At 36.2% G+C, this 19,722-nt stretch overlaps 1 protein-coding gene across 3 annotated transcripts in view; it reads left to right on the forward strand.

Moving 5' to 3' along the window:
• The first annotated feature begins 13,638 nt into the window (after positions 1-13,638).
• Positions 13,639-19,722, forward strand: part of RPS6KA3 (ribosomal protein S6 kinase A3) — a 99,735-nt gene continuing 93,651 nt past the window's right edge. For 2 of the 3 annotated variants that reach the window (XM_051985128.1, XM_051985129.1), the window contains exon 1: positions 14,829-15,152. In XM_051985128.1, coding sequence (XP_051841088.1) covers positions 15,084-15,152 — 69 coding nt within the window. In that variant the 5' untranslated portion in view covers positions 14,829-15,083. Of the gene's footprint in view, positions 13,775-14,828; positions 15,153-19,722 lie in introns of those variants that run through there. The other variant, XM_051985130.1, reaches the window with a different exon arrangement.

Genomic DNA, 19,722 nt, shown 5'->3' on the forward strand with positions numbered 1-19,722 from the left:
TGAACTATTTGATTTTTGATTTTCTTCCCGAGTTATTTTTACCTTCTGAATCCAATTCTCCCTGTGCAGTGGGAGAACTGTTCAGTTCTGCAAATATGTATTGTATCTAGGATATACTGCAACATATTTAACATATATAGGACTGCTTGCCATCTTGGGGGGGGAGGAGGGAAGGAGGGGAAAAAACGAAACATAAGTGATTGCAAGGGATAATGCTGTGTAAAAATTATCCTGGCATGGATTCTGTCAATACAAAGTTATTATTAAATAAAATTAAATTAAAAAAAAAAGAATGGTATTCATCAGTAGTACTCTAAAAGCTGAAAAGTAGATCTGTGGCCCAAAATAGATAAAGAAGAATCAGAGAAAAATAAATTGAATTCAACAACTCAGTATAAAATAAACCTCAAAATACAAATTACTAAGAGAACGACTTCCAGTTATACAAGAATTGTTTGAAAAATTGGAAAATGGTTTGATTGCAATTAGGTTTAGATGAGAAAGCTAGGTGGTGCAGTGGATAGAGCACCAGCCCTAAAGTCAGGAGGACCTAAGTTCAAATCTGGTCTCAGACACTTAACACTTCCTAGCTGTGTGACCAAAAAGAAAAACAAATAAACAAACAACAAAAAAGGTGAAAATATACTCTGATCCACATTCAGTCTCCATAGTTCTCTCTCTGGATTCGGAAGACTCTTTCTATCACAACTCTATCACAACTGCTTTGAATCATCTCATTGTTGAAAAGAGCTAAGTCTCATTACAATACATTACAACAACAATCCTGTTGTTGCCATGTACAATGTTCTCTTGGTTCTACTCACTTCATTTAACATCAGTTCATGTAAGTCTTTCCAGGATTTTCTGAAATCAGCCTGCTTGTCATTTCTTACAGAACAGTAATATTCCATTACATTCATATACCATAATTTTTTCAGCCAATTGGTAGGCATCTATAGGCTTCAGCTTCTTAAACTGTGGTTCATGAACCCATATGGAGTCTCATAATTATATACCTATTTTATAATATAGCTATAAACCAAGGTAAGGTAAAAATTTCTCAAGCAAAAAGAGGTCACAAGTGGAAAATGTTTAAGAAATCCCAGTTTAGTTCAACTCTTTAAACAAACTTTATAATAAGATCAAAAAGAAACAAAATATAACATGAATATTAAAGTTGAAAAATATAAGATAATAGATCATATATCTTCCACATCAGTGACTGAGATAAAAATTTTTTCCAAACAAAAGATGAACAGAGAATAACTAAAAATAAATAGACAATTTCAATCACATTAAATTGAAAAGCTCCTGCACTAACAAAATGAATGTAACTATAATAAGAAGGGAAATGATCAATTGGGGGAAAATATGTATATCAAATACGATGTCCAAGATAGAGTATTTGTATAAATATATGAACCAAGGTCAGGATCCAAAGGCTAAGAAATCAAAGGAGTTGAATAAACAACACCCAAAAGAATTGCAAACTATTAACCACATGAAAGATTATTCAAAATCACTAATGATTTCTTGGAATAAAAGTTAGAACAATTCTGAAGTTTCACATAATTCAAAAAAATTACAAAAGATGACAAAAGATGGGAATAGTCAATATGGAGTTGTGAAGCATAATGATTCTTTAGAATATTTTTATGTGAATTTTAATTTTAGATTAATTAAGTTTTAGAATTTTAGATTAAATTTTAGAAAAATTCGAACTAAGACAACTGAGGTTTCACTTCACATCTCTCAGAAGTGACAGGATGACAGGATTACATGAAAAGATAATGATAAATGTTGGAAGGGGAGGTGGGAAAACTGGGATATTAATGCATTGTTGGTGGAGCTGTGAAATGATCCAACCATTCTGGAGAGCAATTTGGAACTATGTCTAAAGGGCTATAAAACTGAGCATATTCATTAATTCAGGAGTGTCACTACTAGGTCTGTATCCCAAAGAGATCATAAAAGAGGGGAAAAGACCCACATGTGCAAAAATTTTTGCAGCAATTCTTTTTGTGGTGGCAAGGAACTGGAAATTGAATGGATACCCATCAGTTGGGGAATAAATGAATAGGCTATGTTTTATAAAGATAATTGAATATCATTGTTCTATAAGAAATAATGAGCAAGCTGATTTCAAAAAAGCCTGGAATGACTTATTATGACCTGATACTGAGTGAAATGAGCAGAACCAGGAGAAGTAACAAATATTATGTGATGATCAACAGTGATGGATCTGGATCTTCTCAACAATGTTGTGATTCGAGGCAATACCAATAGACTTGAGATGAAAAATGTCATCTACATCCAGAGAGAGAACTATGGAAAGTGAATATGGATCAGGGCATAATATTTTCACCTATTTTGTTCATTTGGGTTTTTTTCTTTCTTATAGTTTTCTCCCTTTTGGTCTGTTTTTTTTTTCTTGCACAATATGACAAGCATGGAAATATATTTAAATGGAGTGTACATATTTAATCTATATCAGATTGCTTGCTATCTTGGGAAGAAGGGCAATAAGGGATGGAGGAAGAAAATTTATAAAACAGTCTTATAGTAGTGAATGTTGAAAACTATTTTTATGCATATTTGGAAAAATAAAATAGTATTGAGGGGAAAAAAGGGGGGAAAAATAAAGGGACTAAAATGCCAATATTTTTGACCCAAAAGTTCCACTGTGAGGCATATATCCCAATGAGGGCAATGACAAAAAGAAAGTTCTCATATACACAAGTACATTTATAACAGACCCTTTTCTAGTATCAAAGATCTGAAAACTAAGATCAATGACTATAGATTAAGAAATGGCTATCACAAATGGTAGTACATGAATGAAATGAAATCAATCAATAAACATTTATTATCTCCCATACTTAATTTTTTAAATCTATAGAATAAAACAAGCATTTCCATAATATAAGTACAATAAAAAGATGATTGCACATAAAATTGAAAATCTATTATGTACAACTTCTTATTCCTTCCAAATATACAACAAAATTATCACATAAATTTCTTTTTTTTCCTTCTCTTCCCCCACCCTGTGTTAGATATGCTATCATTACACACAAGTAGGTAGATGTATATGTAAAATTATTCTATATATACTTCTATTTATCAGTTCTTTCTTTGGATGCAAATAACATGTTTCTTCAAATGTCCTTTTTTAATTAATTTATGTATTTATAGTAAATAAAATAACTTACTCATTTAAAGTCATCCTTTTTTTTAAATAACTTTTTATTGACAGAACCCATGCCAGGGTAATTTTTAACAACATTATCCCTTGCACTCACTTCTGTTCCGATTTTTCCCCTCCCTCCCTCTACCCCCTTCCCCAGATGGCAAGCAGTCCTATACATGTTAAATATGTCACAATATATCCTCGATACAGAAGATAGAAATAACCTGGGAAGAAAAACAAAATGCAAACAGTTTACATTCATTTCCCAGTGTTCTTTCTTTGGGTGCAGCTGCTTCTGTCCATCACTGATCAATTGAAACTGAGTTAGATCTTCTCTTTGTCAAAGAAATCCACTTCCATCAGAATACATCCTCATACAGTATCGTTGTTGAGGTATATAATGATCTCTTGGTTCTGCTCATTTCACTTAGCATCAGTTCATGTAAGTCTCTCCAAGCCTCTCTGTATTCATCCTGCTGGTCATTTCTTACAGAACAATAATATTCCATAACATTCATAAACTACAATTTACCCAACCATTCTCCAATTGATGGGCATCCATTCATTTTCCAGCTTCTCGCCACTACAAAAAGGGCTGCCACAAACATTTTGGCACATACAGGTCCCTTTCCCTTCTTTAGTATCTCTTTCGGGTATAAGCCCAGTAGAAACACTGCTGGATCAAAGGGTATGCACAGTTTGATAACTTTTTAGGCATAATTCCAGATTGCTCTCCAGAATGGTTGGATTTGTTCACAACTCCACCAACAATGCATCAGTGTCCCAGTTTTCCTGCATCCCCCTCCAAAATACATCATTATTTTTTCCTGTTATCTTAGCCAATCTGACAGGTGTGTATTGTCTTAATTTGCATTTCTCTGATCAATACTGATTTGAAACACTCTTTCATATGAGTGGAAATAGTTTCAATTTCACCATCTGAAAATTGTCTGTTCATATCCCATTTAAAGTCATTCTTAAAAAATATTGTTATTGGTTCTCTTGGTTCTCTTGGTTCGGCTCTTCATTAATCATGCAAATCTTTCCATGTTTTTCTAAAACTACTAAGCTCATCATTTCTTATACTACAGTAGCATTCCATCACAATCATATACTATAACTTTTTCAGTCATTCCCCAATTGATGGCATTCCTGCAATTTCTAGTTCTTTGCCATCACAAAGAGAGTTGCTATAAACATTTTAGAACATATAAGTCTTTTTCTTTTTTTAATTAAAGTTTTTTTTTATTTTCAAGATATATACATGGATAATTTTTGACATTCACCCCTACAAAATCCTGCGTTCTAATTTTTTCCCTCTCTTCCTCCCATCCCTCCCTCCATCGGCAAGTGATCTAATATATGTTAAACATATACAATACAGCTATATATATATTTCCACAAATATCATGCTACACAAGAAAAATCAGATCAAAAAGGAAAAAAATGAGAAAGAAAACAAAATGCAAGCAAACAACAACAAAAAGAATGAAAATACTATGTTGTGGTCCACATTCAATCCCTACTGTCATCTCTCTGGGTGCAGATAGCTTTCTTCATCACAAGCCCATTGGAACTGGTCTGAATCTAGGTTCTTTTTCTTTTTCTTGATTCATCTTTGGAAATAGACCAAATAGTGGTTGAATAAAAGGGTATAGGTGGTTTAAAATCTCTCTCAGCTAATTCCAAGTTTCTCTTCAAAATGGTTGGATCCGTTCACATTTTCTTCTGATGTATCCTGTATCTAGCTGTTGCTTCTTTTCCTATTATCTTCCCCATTAAATTGTGAGGTTCTTAAGGGCAAGGACTGTTTTTTGGGGGTTTTGTTTGTTTTGTGTCCTTTGTGTTTAGCACATAGTAGCTACTTAATAAATGTTTATTGACTGATTTATTAAGCATTCACTTTGTGTCAAGCACTAAATTGTAAGTACAGTAAATGAAATGATCCTTTATCATATTCTAAGAGGATATGAATATGTGAATATGATGAATACTTGTTGCTCATTTGCTTGTTATAATTCTTACAAAACTGATCTCATAAGTTATGTTTTTAAAATTCCATCAAAATTCCTTGATATGAACTATCTCCATATTTTGACATGAGTATGATAGGGAAAGCACAAGATTTTGAGTTAGGAGACATTGTTAAGTTTGAATTCTAACTCTGCCATTACTAGTTTTATAACCTAGGACAAGTTGTTGAAATTCCTGGGGCTTCTGTTTACTTATTATAAAATAGAACTAATCATATTTGGGTAACCTATCAAGTTGTTGATATTGCTTTGGAGACTATGAAGCACTTACAGAGATATAGACCATTATTATAATTGTAAATAACGAGTTGACCTACTCAGACTGCTTATCAATCATTGAAAAACAAAGTACTTTTTGTTCTAGTTCTTATAGATTTTGCAAGAAGACAGATATAGGGAAGAGTTTTTTTTTTTTTTTTGGTGTGTTTTTTTAACTGAATTAGTAATTTTGTTTCATATGTTGCCAAGTGATATTCTCTCAAAGATACTGTCAAGGAAATGCATGATCAGAAAAAGACTTGGGCCAGTTATAAAGGAAATTTGTGAGATAACAACAGATGAATAGTTGAGTTTTGCTCTCATTATATTTTTTAAATAGAGGACAATGGGTACATCCTGCCTGGATAATTATGAGAAATCACACACACACACACACACACACACACACACACACACACACACACAAAGCTGAGGATGAAAAGAAATGGATAATGATCTGTACTGGTGAATATCTATGAAATTAGACATCTATTGGCTAAATAAAGTTTTCAATAATATCTGAATGATACTTGTCATTGAAACCTTTGCCCCACTGGTGGCACAGTAGATAGAGCACTGGACTTGGGATCAAGAAGACTCATCTTGTTTGATCCTGAGCAAATCACTTAATTCTATTTGCCTCAACTTCTCCATCGGTAAAATGAGCTAGAGAAGGAAATGGCAAACATTCCAGTATCTTGGGGGGTAGGGAGTGAAAATAAATGGGGTCATGAAGAATAAGACACAATTGATCAAGAACAAACTTTTCACTAAGAATTTTTTTCTGATATTCTTAAAACACATTTTTATTTAAGAAATAATTTTTAAAAAATTTTTGTCTTTTCAGAGATATACGGAGAAACAGCATGATAATGGTTAGAGAGCTAAGAATCAGAAAGAGAGATTCAAATCCTGTCTCTGACCCACACTAGTTGTTGTTCGTCTATTTTTTTTTAAAGAAATCTAATGAAAGCACAGAGTGATGTCTTGACTTGCTTATGAATTGGATTTAAGTGAGGCAGAGTTGTACAAATTCATCAGGCTCAATCTGTCTACCAGACTAAAAGTCCAGTGGCAAAACAAAAGTCAGAATAACTGGTGATGGAAGATGATATAATGGATGACCTTGGCATTTTCAGTGCCTGAACAAGCTCTTAGCTCTGTGTTACTTCAGCTGCCTTTGTGGCCACTGGATCAAATTGCTCTCATCTGTCCAGCATGTGAAGACACTTGTTGGATGACCCTGAGGAAGTCACTTAACTCCTCAATGCCCCAGGAAACTTTCTAAAAAGAATTTTACTTAGAAGGAGTTCCCCATACAGATGAGATCACAAAAGAGGGGAAAGAGAAATGAAATACTTATCTCTACTTGACTACAAGGATGACATAAATAAATTATAAACATAAACTTCTTTTACTTGTTTCAACTGGCTCATGACATTTCCTACGTCTAGTTTCAATATATTTTATGAAATATATTTCTCAAAATTCTCTAAGGGCCTCTTTATCTTGGGTCCTGAAAAATTAATCCTTCATCCTTCAATTAAAAAGTGTTTGGAGATGGCTACATTTACAATTAGCTGCAAATACAATTATTTGCTTTAAATTTTATGAGAAAAAGAATAATTGCAAGTAAATAATCCTTTGAAGTCTTGATTGTACCAAAGAAAGTTTCCAACACTTTAACAAAATACCACTTTATATGATTTTTTAAAATCACTTGGAAATGAGATGTTTAAAAAATGTGATTGATATGATACTTAATAAAAAAATGCTACATTTACCATTATGATACTATTGCAATTTGTTCTTCCTGGTGATGATGGTTTTATATTGCTCCACACACACTTTTTTGCTGTCTTCTTTAAAACAGAAGGCTCATATTTTTATGGAGACAATTGAGGTTTGAGATTCACTCTGCAGCCATGCAGTAGAACATAATGTGATCTTTGGTGGTTCTCAAGGGCCTTTCATTGAGATATGGTTGCTGGCTAGTTTTAAAAGCAAAAGGGGGAAAAACACATTTGGATTTTTTAAATCATATTTTCCCACTGCAAATTCTAATCAGTATTTTAAAAACACAAAAACAAACATTAAAAAAGATTTCCTAGGTACAATTTCTGCAAGTGGTTTGTTTGGTTTTGTTTTTTTCTCTCAAAGTAGCAAGAGAAAGGGTGGCTCATGGGGCCTTTTGTCCCACCACCAAAGTCATTTGTAGAGTGAAAAAGAGAGACAGAGAGAGACAGAGTCAGAGAGAGAAAGAAACAGACACACACAGAGAGAGAGAAAGAAACAGACACACAGAGAGTGAGAGAAAGAAACACACACACACACAAAGAGAAACAGAGACATACACAGAGACAGAGAGAGGGGGGAGGAGGGAAGGAAGAAGGGAGGGAGAGAGGAAAAGAGAGAAAGGGAGGGAAAGAAAGGAAGGGAGGGAAGGAGGGAGGGAGAAGAAAGGAGGGAGGGAGGGAAGGAGGGAAAGAGAAGGAAGGAGGGAGGGTGAGAGAGGGAGAAAAGGAGAGGGAGAGAGAAAGAGAGGAGACCTCTGTTTTTACAAGCAGAGTTAAATTGATAGGTGGAGAAATGAATTGTTGATCAGATGAATTACCCACACAAGGAACACATTGTATTGTCTACTCGCTTAATGTTATTACAGCTGTGTTTAATTTCAATTTGAAATGGGAAATATTTTTCCTATGTATTATTTCCCTCACATGAATTAACATTTACTAACAAGAACATTTAGTGAGAACTCTCTACTCTACTAAAATGAATGCTAGAGGAAAAATATTGGATTATTAAAACTTCCAAAATGACTTCACCATTCCTTGTCAATCTCAAAGTCCCATAATTCTTTTCTACCATGTCACCCTGAAATAGAATAATATCTCTTAGAACTTTTTAGAAAACAATCTCAAGAAGAAAATATTCTATTTTCAAATTCCCTATCCTTTCTCTTCTTCCTAAATAAGCAAGACTCAGGTAAAGCTGTTCATTTTGAATCATACTTGGGTGAGTTTATTTGGATCACAATGTAAACAAAATTTTGGTCATAGTCCATAATCATTTACATTTCAACAGATGTTGCAATAAAAAACAGAATAGTAGGTCATATGACATGCTATTTTAATTTGAGCTTTAATTTCATCAAGTGAAATCATCTGCAGGGATCATTCACAAAATTATTCAGTATTAGACACAGATATTTGGCTTATAGTAAGCACTCATAGATAAAACCACACATTTCATTAGGGTGTATAATTCAGGGAAGTTTTATTCTAGGCATACATTTATTAAGTACTCAAAAATAAAGGCAGTTTTATTCATCAGACTAAAGAAGCCAAAACTTAGATAAACTTATTTTTAAAATTATACTTAAAAAAAACAATTTTAAAAACAAGACACCAAATACCCATTTTTAAAAACATTTGGGTGTATGCCCACCCAAGAAGCTCACTTATAACTTTCAGTTAGTAGACATTTATTAGATAAATGAATGGGAAAAAAAAAGACAATATACAACACATATGGCATGTTGTGTTTTTGGTTTTTTACCTATGCCTTAAGAAAGAGGAACTATATTTAATGAAAAAATAATAAGTTGTAGTGAATAAGTACTTGAAATCCATTTTAAACATAGAATTTTTAAATTTCTGAAGAAAGCAAAAGGAAACATTCCAAATGTGAATAGAACTTCTTAAATTTGCCATTACATTTAGTTTTTTAAAAAAAATATATGTTATTTACATTCTTCCAGGTTTCAACACATAAAATCATAGACTTTTAGAATTCAAAAGGACTTGAAAAAATGGTCATTTTCTCTGTAATTTTCATTTATTTCTGAAAAAATATGGATTTTTTAATAAACCATCTAAAAATACAGATGCAAAGATAATAATTAATGAACTTGATTCATTTAAATAAGAAACGTTTTAAAACTTTCAAAGAATAGTCCAAATGTGTACTTTGCCATTTTCTTTCTTAATTAATATTGAAGAGGTTCAAAGGAAAAATTAAATTTCCGATAAAATTATGTTTCCATGCATTTTAAGCTAGTATGTATTTACAAATTAAGGGCAAAATTTCAAGTAGGATGATGTAATAATGATTATAATAACTAATCTTTATTTAAGATTGAAAGGTTAGGAAAATGTTTTACAATATTATCTCATTTCATCCTTACAACAAACCTGAGAAGTAGGTATTACTGTTCTCATTTACAAATGAGGAAACCAAGGCATACAGGAGTTAAGTGAGTTGACCAAGATTACATAGTTTATCACAATTAGCTGGATTTAAAGCCATATCTTCCTAACTCCAGATTCAGTGTTCTACCCACTACACCACTTACCTGTCTCTATTATAGTGGCTAAGTATGTTGGACCTGAAAACTGCATTGTTTGAATTTGAATTCTTTCATTCAATCCTGATCAAGTCACTCAATCTCTGGCTGCCTCAATTTCTTCATCTGTGAAATGAGTGACTAAATTTGCTAATCATTAAGGTCTTTTCTAGCTCAAAATCTGATACTATTAAATCTTTTCCCCTTTTTTCAGAAGAACAGTTAGTAGTAGTGATTACAGTATTCTTTTGTGAAGAATAAAAGATGTTTCAAATTATATAAAGAAACAGAAAACTTGTGAGATGAGATGATTATTTCTTAACTTTCTAAATTGTGACAAATCTGTACATTGTACAGCTGTGAATTTGGATTATATGAAATAGAGATTGAGCTATGAGCCATAGTTAGTCATCTTGAACTTGTCCAGACTGACGTAATTCTACTTTTGAACAATGTTAAATAAATGCACATTTAAACTATGTACAAAGGTTATAATTATAGCAGGAAACTAGTGGGGGTGAGGGAGGTTAAGTCTGGTTGTGCTGTCATGCATTGGGAATGATTTCTTGGAAACCTATTCCATAATTTCTAGTGATGTTTGCAGTTATTCTAAGCTGCAATTTCAAGCAATAACTTTCCAATATTATGCATGAGTAGGTGGGAGAAATTGAGAGAAGGAAACTAATGGGGGGCAGTATTAAGGTGGGGGGAGGTGAAGCAATTGATTCAGTCCTTATTTTCATTTTGAAAACCAAGAACTTAAAAAAGAAGGACCAGAAGATTGGTGGAATGTGAGATCATTAAACCGCAGAAGGATATAGTATGTTTCATTCAATGAAAGCGTTAAAAGCTTGGAGTGCATTCCTTGACAATTTTTCTTTGCCAATACTACATTCAGCGCCATTATCTACCAATCAGTAGAGTCAGCCCTGCCTAGAGCAAAATTGTCAGCTGTCATTTAAAATAACAGCTCTTTTTGATGACCTTCCAAAGAAATTTCTCTCAATCCTTACATTTTTCTTGCTTAAATTTACCCAACTTAAAAAGGTACTGCTATAAGAGTTAACGTTTAGTGTTTTAAATTTTGTAAAGCACTTTACATGTTATCTCATTTGATCATAATCTGTGCTAAAATTCAAATGAATAAAATATTTTACACTTGTCAATAAGAAATGTTATTGAAGGTAGGATCAGATCTTAGAGATGACTCAATCCTCTAATGTAGCCCTTTTTTTAAAATCAAGTAAATCAGACTAACAAATATTTATTGAATGAACAGGTAGTAAGCTATTATTAGCAATTTATTTAATATTTAATGCTAGGTACTAGAAATGACTCATCCATTGGTCTTATCCAAGTTTATCAATTACTTTTCTGTCAAAAAAAATTCTAGCATTTTTCATTTCAAAATAAATAAAAGCTTAAACTTGTATTTGTTTGTTTGTTTTTTTAAGGTAAATTTTAAGAAGTTAATGTCCACGATATTATATACCCATCAGTTTTATTAACCATGTAGTACTATTTTAATCAACCAAGGATAGTGCACTGGCGCATTACTCACAGGTTTGCTATTAAATTGCCAGTTGTCATGAAGCACAAGATAACATGCTTATTGTGTTTTCATTTGTTATGTAGGATAGTAATGTTTTACAATATGTTTGGAGGAAACACACAAAAAACTTTATGCTTAAATGCAAAATAATTTGCATTTCAATTTGTTTGTCCTTAACCTTCTGCATGACTTAATTATCACACAAGGATGGTTTACTATACCAAATAAATTCAAATTGCTTTCTTCCATTTATTCTAAAATACAGTGTAATCATAGCATTATAAAAACACAGAATTCAAAGTAGTCTTAGAGATTATCTAGTCCAATACCTTTTTTTACACTTGAGGAATCAGCTAGAAAAGTGGAATAATTTACCCAAAGATACAATACATGAACAGATTGAGGGAGATGGGAGAGAATCACACCTGTGATTTGATAGATATAAGGGGGAGTTTCCAGTGAGGAGTCCCTCCCTACTAATACAGAAGAACAACTGCTCTGCAATTTATAGTCTTACAGAATCCTTAGAGGATCAATGAGAGGATAAATGAGCTGCACAGGATAACCCAGCCAGTATGTATCAGAAGTGATATTTAAACCCAAATCTTCACTTTGCCTGATGTGGGGTTTCTATATACTATAATATGCTGCCTTTCATATTAGATATCATGTCCAATATTTTTCTGTCCCACCCTTCCCTGTATTTATTTATTTGGTGAATGCAAGGAGAACTGGTTGATCTATGGAAAGGATCTTGTTTAGAATAAATAACGAAAGCTGTACTAAGCATATGAAATTCAATGATCATGGGGTCAAAGGGGACCTTAGAGGCCAGAGTCCAATCCTCCCCTTCATTTTGCAGAGAAGGAAACTGAGACCACCAAAAAGTTAAGTGATTTGTTCAGCATCATTTATCCAATTAATAAGTATCTGAGAAAGGCTTTGACCTTGGTCTTTCTAACTCTGAGTCCAGCACTTCTATTTAACATTCACCTTTACACTACCCCAACTATCCAAATCAGTATAGATGGAAAAGGAAAAAGACAAGGGAAAGTGATGGTACTAATATACACAAAACTACTTGTACTAATTATATCTCTTAGATATTAAGGTAAGATACAGGTATAGGCCATTATCTAGCCTGATGCCTCTAGTAAATCTTGCAGTGTTGTCAAGGAAAGGGCAAATAAAAAACTTTTAAAGCTTCCAAAAGTTGCGTGGTTGGTTTGCAGTCGGGTCAGCTACAGGCTGGTGGCCAAAGGGCTTGCTTATCTCGATCTTGCAGTTGTGACCACATAATTATAGCGTGAGCTGAGAACTGATGAAGTTGGGGGAGGGTGGTGGAGAGAATGGAAAGAAGATAATAAACATCTAGTACCGATTAAGGATGAGGGAAGAAAAAGAAAATCCGTAGTTCATGAAGTACCTCGAGTACTGGTTTGCTTTACATCCTCAAGACTAACCAGTTAGGAGCCAATTTTCCTAGGAACGCTGAAAATGGTGCTTCTCTTCGTTTAAGGAGGTCTTGATTCTGAAACTATGCTAGTAATGCTTGACACCTGTTAGCAAACTCTAATTAAACTCTTACCTGCTTTAGAAAGAAAGTTTTAAGTTTTTCAGGTATTCGAAGCCAAAAAACATTGATTCTCTTGTGTTAAGTGAAAGGGAACATTCCCTCCCTCCCCCGCCCCCTAAAGCCAACAAAGAGCTAACCTACTATATGAAATGACTTCTGGCATAGTGCATGGGTGGGGACAGAGGGAGTTTTGCTTGGGAAAGAACAGAGGTGATTTTATTGATAACAATGGTATCAGAGAAATAAGTGGATAGACTGTGCAACAGTGGCTTGTCCTTTCAAATATTTTTTCCTCCTTAAAGAGTAGTTTGTAACTTTAGTTGTCTTTCATTGTATAGGTAGTGCTATCTTTATACACATCTGTGGGAGAAATTTGAAAGTTTCTACAACCTGAACTGAACTAGGCAAACACACGTGATTCATTTATATGTGATATGACTTCTCAGTCCCTTCCAACCCTGGCATTTCAGCTTTTTTTATTATTATTATTTTGAATGCTTTTGAGAGAACATTTCTAGTAGTATTCGATTAGTTACAATGTGGTCCTTCCTCTTTATGGCAGAAGGGGGAGTCAGACCCTCTCTGTCCTCTTCAGTATCACTCACTCCCATTTACTCCGCCCCCAACCAGACCTACTTTCTAATCTCATCTTTTATTTTAAATCAGCGGAATGATAGGAGCCCCATTCTTTTTGCCTACAAGATATTTTTAATAACTCCCTATGCCGACTTCTTTGGAGGGTGGCAGGATCAATTCATCTCGTGCTTTCCGCCTTCGTGGAAGAATATCACTCTCTTCTGTAACGCCGACCACAGTAGTAAGCCTTGGGCTGCAAAAAATCGGAGGAATGTCGGGTTGGGGAGGATGCTATGGGGGATATAAGAGATCGGGGCTCAAACCCGAGTCCTTGTGGACCAGAAGGGTTCAGGTTGGTTGTCTAAATTCAAATTTCGGAAATTTCACTTTGGGAAAGTAAATTCTTTTAAGAAAAAGGAGGCTAGGATCCAAGCCTGTAAAGGCTAGGACCTCAAGAGACCCCCAAAACATCCTTATCGGAGGCCTCTTTAGAAACCAGGGGATGGGGCAGATGCTCGGCATTTGGACTGAACGGAGAATGGAATGCTCTTATTATTCTTCCATGCTGTGTATATCACATACAGTAATAGTTTGTTTTATTATGAAAAACATAGCCAGAGGTTTTTCTTATACTATGAGTCAAGGTCACTTGCACAGGGCTGGTCGCCTGTACAGCGCCTCTTCTGCGAGCCGGCCCCCGAGGAGACAGACGGACAAAAGTGACAAAGTGACAAACTGCCCCGGGATTTTCTCCCTCCTTAGAGAAGTGACCAAAATCTCCGGGATAATGTCATCCTCCCGTACGCTACACCCTGCTCTTACAGTAAGAGGGTTTCCCGGTTTCCCACACCTTCCGGTTTAGAAGCATTTGCCCCTTCCTCCTTTTCCTATCCATCCCACTCGCTCAACACCCACTTGGTTTCCCTTAGTCTCACCCCGCCCTAGGGTTGGGAGAGGCCAAGAAGAGAAGGAGGGGGAGGAGGAAGACGGGTAGGGGGGGAAAGGGGCAAAGAGGCGGAACCAGAGGGCGTGGCCTCCAAGGCCCCGCCTTTTCAGGGGGCTGCGCACGGCGGCCCGAGCCTCGCTCTGAGGGACAGGTATCGTTTAGGCGCCATGTTGTGAGCGGAAGTGGGGGAGCGAGTGGCGGCGGCGGCGGCGGCGGCGGTGGCGGCGGCGGCGCTGGGAAAGGGATCGGGGCCGGGAGGAGGAGGAGGAGGAGGAGGAGAGGAGGAGAAGAAGAAAGAGGAGGAGGAGGAGCGCAGCATAGTCGGCGACTGTAGCATTAGAAGGAGGAGGAGGAAAAGAAGAAGGCGAGATCCGCACAGACAGCGGCTGCGGCCACTGTCTCGCCGCCCGCCTGTGCGGGCGCCTTGCCGGGAGAGTGCGGCGTTTGGGGGGGGTGTCGGCCCCCGTGCCTCCCCCCTGGGGTCCCGCGGCCGCCGCGCGCCGGGGCTGTGGGGCTCAGGCGCTGGAGCAGGATTCCCCGAGAAGGAGGAGGCGGGAGAGGAGGAGGAGGAGAAGGTGCCGGCGGCTGCGGGTCCGGGGGGAAGATGCCGCTGGCGCAGCTGGCGGACCCGTGGCAGAAGATGGCTGTGGAGAACGCGAGCGACAGCGCTGAAGTGAGTAAGGGGCTGCCCCCCGGGGGCGGGGAAACCCCTCAGCTTCCAGCCCCTTCCCTTTCCCTCTCCTCTTGCCGGCGCCTCCGGCCCCTTTCCCTTTGCTCCCTCCCCCGAGTGCCCGCAAAGTCGCTCTTCCTCTCTCGTCCGAGATTCCGGGTTGGTTACTTGTTTTGTGGGTGTGTATGTGTATTGTACGTGTGAGTGTGTGTATGTGTTAATTTCTTCTCCCCCCCCCCTCCCGCCTCCTCACCTCATTTCAGGATGGGATAGTTATTTTTGTTTGAGGGATCGATGCAGGATAGGAATGGGGGGGGGGATGTTTCTTAACATCTGATAGTTTAAAGGTAACGGAGTAGGGGCTGCATTTAAATTCATCTAGTCTTCAGGATGAGGGAAGAGTGGGTGAGCGGGGTTCTGACCTGGAGTTGGGAAGTTTGACCCTGGCTGGGTGCACGGCTTCTCCGGGACCCGCTGAGCTTTTTACCGGAGTTGTTTGTTTGGGTTTTTTTGGGGGGAGAAAGTGGGGGGGGGGGAGTTGCGAGTAGGGGGCTAGTGGCAGCGTAGAAAAGAGGGTTATTTGCAGAGGAAGGCATTTGTTCTGATTCCCCCTCGGCTTTGTGCCCTACAGGGTTTCCTCTGGCCCGGTGCCGGAGAAAGCTGCTGAAAGGATTTTCTCCTCTTGCCGCATTGGTGACTTGTGCTGCAAAGGAGAAAGTTGACTCTTAAGGGCTCTTCTACTCTTTTTGGCTACCCCGCCCCCACCCCACCCCACCCCCACTCCCTTGCATCAGTTTCTCAGATCTTTGACCTGGAGTTCCCTGGCCCTTTGAGTTTAACCAGTTTCCTGTCGCTTTCGGGTGGAGAGAGAGCTGGGTAGTGGTGGAGATAAGAATGATATTTGTATAGAAACTGCATATGCGGTGAAGTAAATTCTGCTTTCCCACCACTGGGATCAAGTGACCGTCATTCAGTTTTCCTGTGCATGCACTTTTTGGTCCATGTCCTTGTCCCGAGCCTACTACTTACGTTTTTCACCCGTTTGCTGTCGCTGTCCCGGAATCAACTCTGCAGTAGCAAGAATAATCGGAATGTGAAGAGTTTTGAGCCATTATATTATCACTTATGAGTGAGCTGATTCCTAGTTCCTGATAGCGAGGCGTCACTGCTGCTGCTGCTGCTTCTCTGGTCTTTTATACGTGCTGCTGACTTTGGGAGATTATGGGATTGTGCATGTGTAGTAGTTACTGACCCCATTTCTAGAAAGCATGACTGAAATGCGGGGGTATGGTGTAAGTGATGTGCTTCGTGTAGCAGCAGTTTTGGTCAATGCCCATCTCTGCAGTAAGAGGGACGTATTGGGTTACAGGTTACGTCAGGGTGACCGACCGTAGTTGAATTTAATCCCGAATGGGACATTTGTATTCTTCGGTTTGTGAAGGGAGAAAGGGGAGAGATGCTAACATAATTTCCGTGTTTGGTTTCCCCCCAGTTATTTCCACTGCTATAAAATATTCATTGCACACTTGTTTGCTCAAACACCAATCTTAAGTTTTAATAATACTGACTTTGGGCACAATTTATGACTTGAATCACACTTTCACCTAAAAAAGGGAAATCTTGAGGATTGGCTATAATATTAATCTTAAATAGAATTTATAAAGTATGAGTAATTTTGGCAGTTTTAAAAATACATGATCACTTAAAGATAACAGATTTAAGATGGCTTATCTCTTAACAAGTATTATGAGAAATATAGTTTCAAGAAGACTTTTTTAATATTTTCCTGGTTTACAGAATTATATGTCATTAAATTGTTCAAGGACAGGCAAATTGCTTAGCTGCAATGTCGTTTTTTAAAAAAAATTAAATTATATAGAACTTTGTTTTTAGGTGTAAGTAAATTAATATTAACAAATTCAATCCTTGTGTGGTCTAGATATAATGATTTCAGTCATAAAAGCTTCATTTAAAAATTCCAAATATGAGTTAAATGCTAATTTTATCTTATTTCTGTTAAACTCTTAATAAGAAATTTGGAATTTTTCAGAAATTTTGGCTTTTTCTGAAGGGTTTATGTGAAAAATCTTTTGAAAAATTAAACATTTGATTTAATTTAGTTATTGTCATATTTTCTAAAAGTAGGGATCATGCTTTATTGCTTTAAAATATTTTTTTCTTGAAATTCTTCCACAAGTTTTTAATATTAGAGGTTGGGCTTTAAATATTTAATCTCACAAATTCTCAGAAGTTAAAAACTAGGTCAACCATTCACTATTTAGATTAGAGCATGATATATAGGAGAAAGAGTGATAAACCTTTAGAAAAGACCTCAGGGTTTTTGAATCCCATCCCTGCCACTTGACCTCTTTAAGTTTGAGTTTTTCCTTTTTAAACAGTGTATAATAAACCATTTTACCTAACTCAAAAGTTTGTAACCATAAACCACTATATAAATATTAGCTCTTATTATTACAGTGTGGTGGCTTTCTTTATGATAAAGCCAGTGTTTAGTGCTTGAGTTATCATTAGGTTTTTTCATTGTGGTTTTCATTTGAACATCCAATGATTTTCAGGTATAATTTTCAGGTATATTTATTCTGATGCAGAATTGGACTCATGGGTACAAGGATTTTCATTCAGCTGTAGTACTTTTCTCCTTATACTCTATACGTTCATTTTGGAAAATAAAGGACTAAATGTTAAAAACCTATTACACACACACACACACACACACACACACACACACACACACATACACACATTTTATACAGTGAAGATACAACAACAAAAGGCAGTGTTTTTTTGTTTTTAACCTAGAGAAAGGTTTTATTATTCAGCCTAGCATATGTTAATTCCTACCTGGGACACCCAATGGTATTTGTGCTGGAGACAAAATATGTTTATTGTTAAAATTTTCACAAGTCAAACTTGGGAAGTAAAAAAAGTACTGTTTAGCATCAGTAAGTAGAAAATAAGATTATTTAGTACATACTGGAAAAAATAACTTCCAAAATGATTTATAATGGTTAGAAATGACAGATTCGTTGAATTATTATATAAAATGAACATCTTTTTGAGGATTTAAGAATAATCATAGTTTTCCAAAAGTAAATATGTAGACAGGAGATTTCTCCAGTGTCCTGAAACCCTTCTTCTATGTCTTTACATTTCATAGGTTCCAGAATGGTACTTAGATTATCCATTCGTTATGCTTCATTTTCAATACATGACTGCCCTGTTTTTTCTTGATAGATGCATTTCCTGCCTAATATCCGTTAACTCCACTTCTTTCATTTAGATCATCATTTGGAAATAATGTTGCAACCTCTTTGCAATCACTATACACCTCTTCAATAATATATTCTTTGCCTCAAACAAGCTAACAAACATCACATATTTATTTAGCACGACGCACTGGTTATACAAAGGCAAAAATGAAGTAAATTTGCCCTATTTTGTGAAACTCAGAAAATGAAATATAAAAATATTCAAAATAGCTTCTTGATCTAAGGTACTTTGAGGATCATTATATACCTACTGGGAGAAGTAGCACCCAAATTTAACCTGGAAAAGTAGGCTTAAACCATATAACAAAAGAGTTTATATTTTTATCCTAGAGGCACAAAGGATCTACTGGAGTTTTGTTTTTGTTTTTGTTTTTATTTTTTAAAGCAAGAAAGTGTATGTTCAAATATGCTTTAAGAATATCAATTTGTCAGCTGAGGGTGCACTGGTGAGACCAGTTAGAGGTAACTGTTACTGTATTCCAGAAGAGGAGATGAGGGTCTGAACTAGAATGGTGGCTTTGTGAACACAGAGGAGATAAATGTGAAATATATTATGGAGGTAGAGAGGGAAGAAAAAAAAGTATTAAGTGCTTAAGATGTGTCTGGCACTATACTAACTTCTGTGAACAAAAATAAAGAAAAAGAAAGATTGTTCTTTCCCCCAGGAAACTTATGTTCTAATTGGGGAAGTTAGCCCACAAAAGAAAACTAAAGGGTGAAGGGCTGGAATTTGAAGTCCAAAAGTTTGCAGTTGTTCCAGGAAGCGAATAAAGGTTTACCTAGACCACTGCACAGAATGAAATGCCTTTATAGGAATTCACCTGTGAGAGAATGGAGCAGGTCTTAAAGAAAGACCCCATGTTTGTTGGATGTTCCAAGAAAAATAGGGGCCAATAGCCCAGGGAAGTTCCTAGATGAGACAACTGCAGAAGCATAGTTTTGAAATCTAGACTTTAAGAACAGACCTGGAAGAGAATTTAACAAATTTTGGCAACTGATTGGATGAGTGCTGAAGGAGAGAAAAAAATTGAAAATAATTTCTAGATTGTAAATTTAAGTAATTTGAAAGATGGTGGTCTCCTAAACAGAAACAGTAAAATTAAGGGAAAATAGTGAGTTTTGGGAAGATAATTATTTTTGGAGGTTGTAGTATTCTAAGATCATCATATGGAGAACATGTTTAAAGCATGAAAAACATTTGCGATTGAGATCAATTTGGGTTTATTAGAATTGAGTTTTCTAAAGGTAATCCAATCTCATCCTATTCATTTCTGGGTCAAACT

Source organism: Antechinus flavipes, chromosome 3 (assembly GCF_016432865.1).
Source record: "Antechinus flavipes isolate AdamAnt ecotype Samford, QLD, Australia chromosome 3, AdamAnt_v2, whole genome shotgun sequence".
NCBI classification, from domain to species: domain Eukaryota; kingdom Metazoa; phylum Chordata; class Mammalia; order Dasyuromorphia; family Dasyuridae; genus Antechinus; species Antechinus flavipes.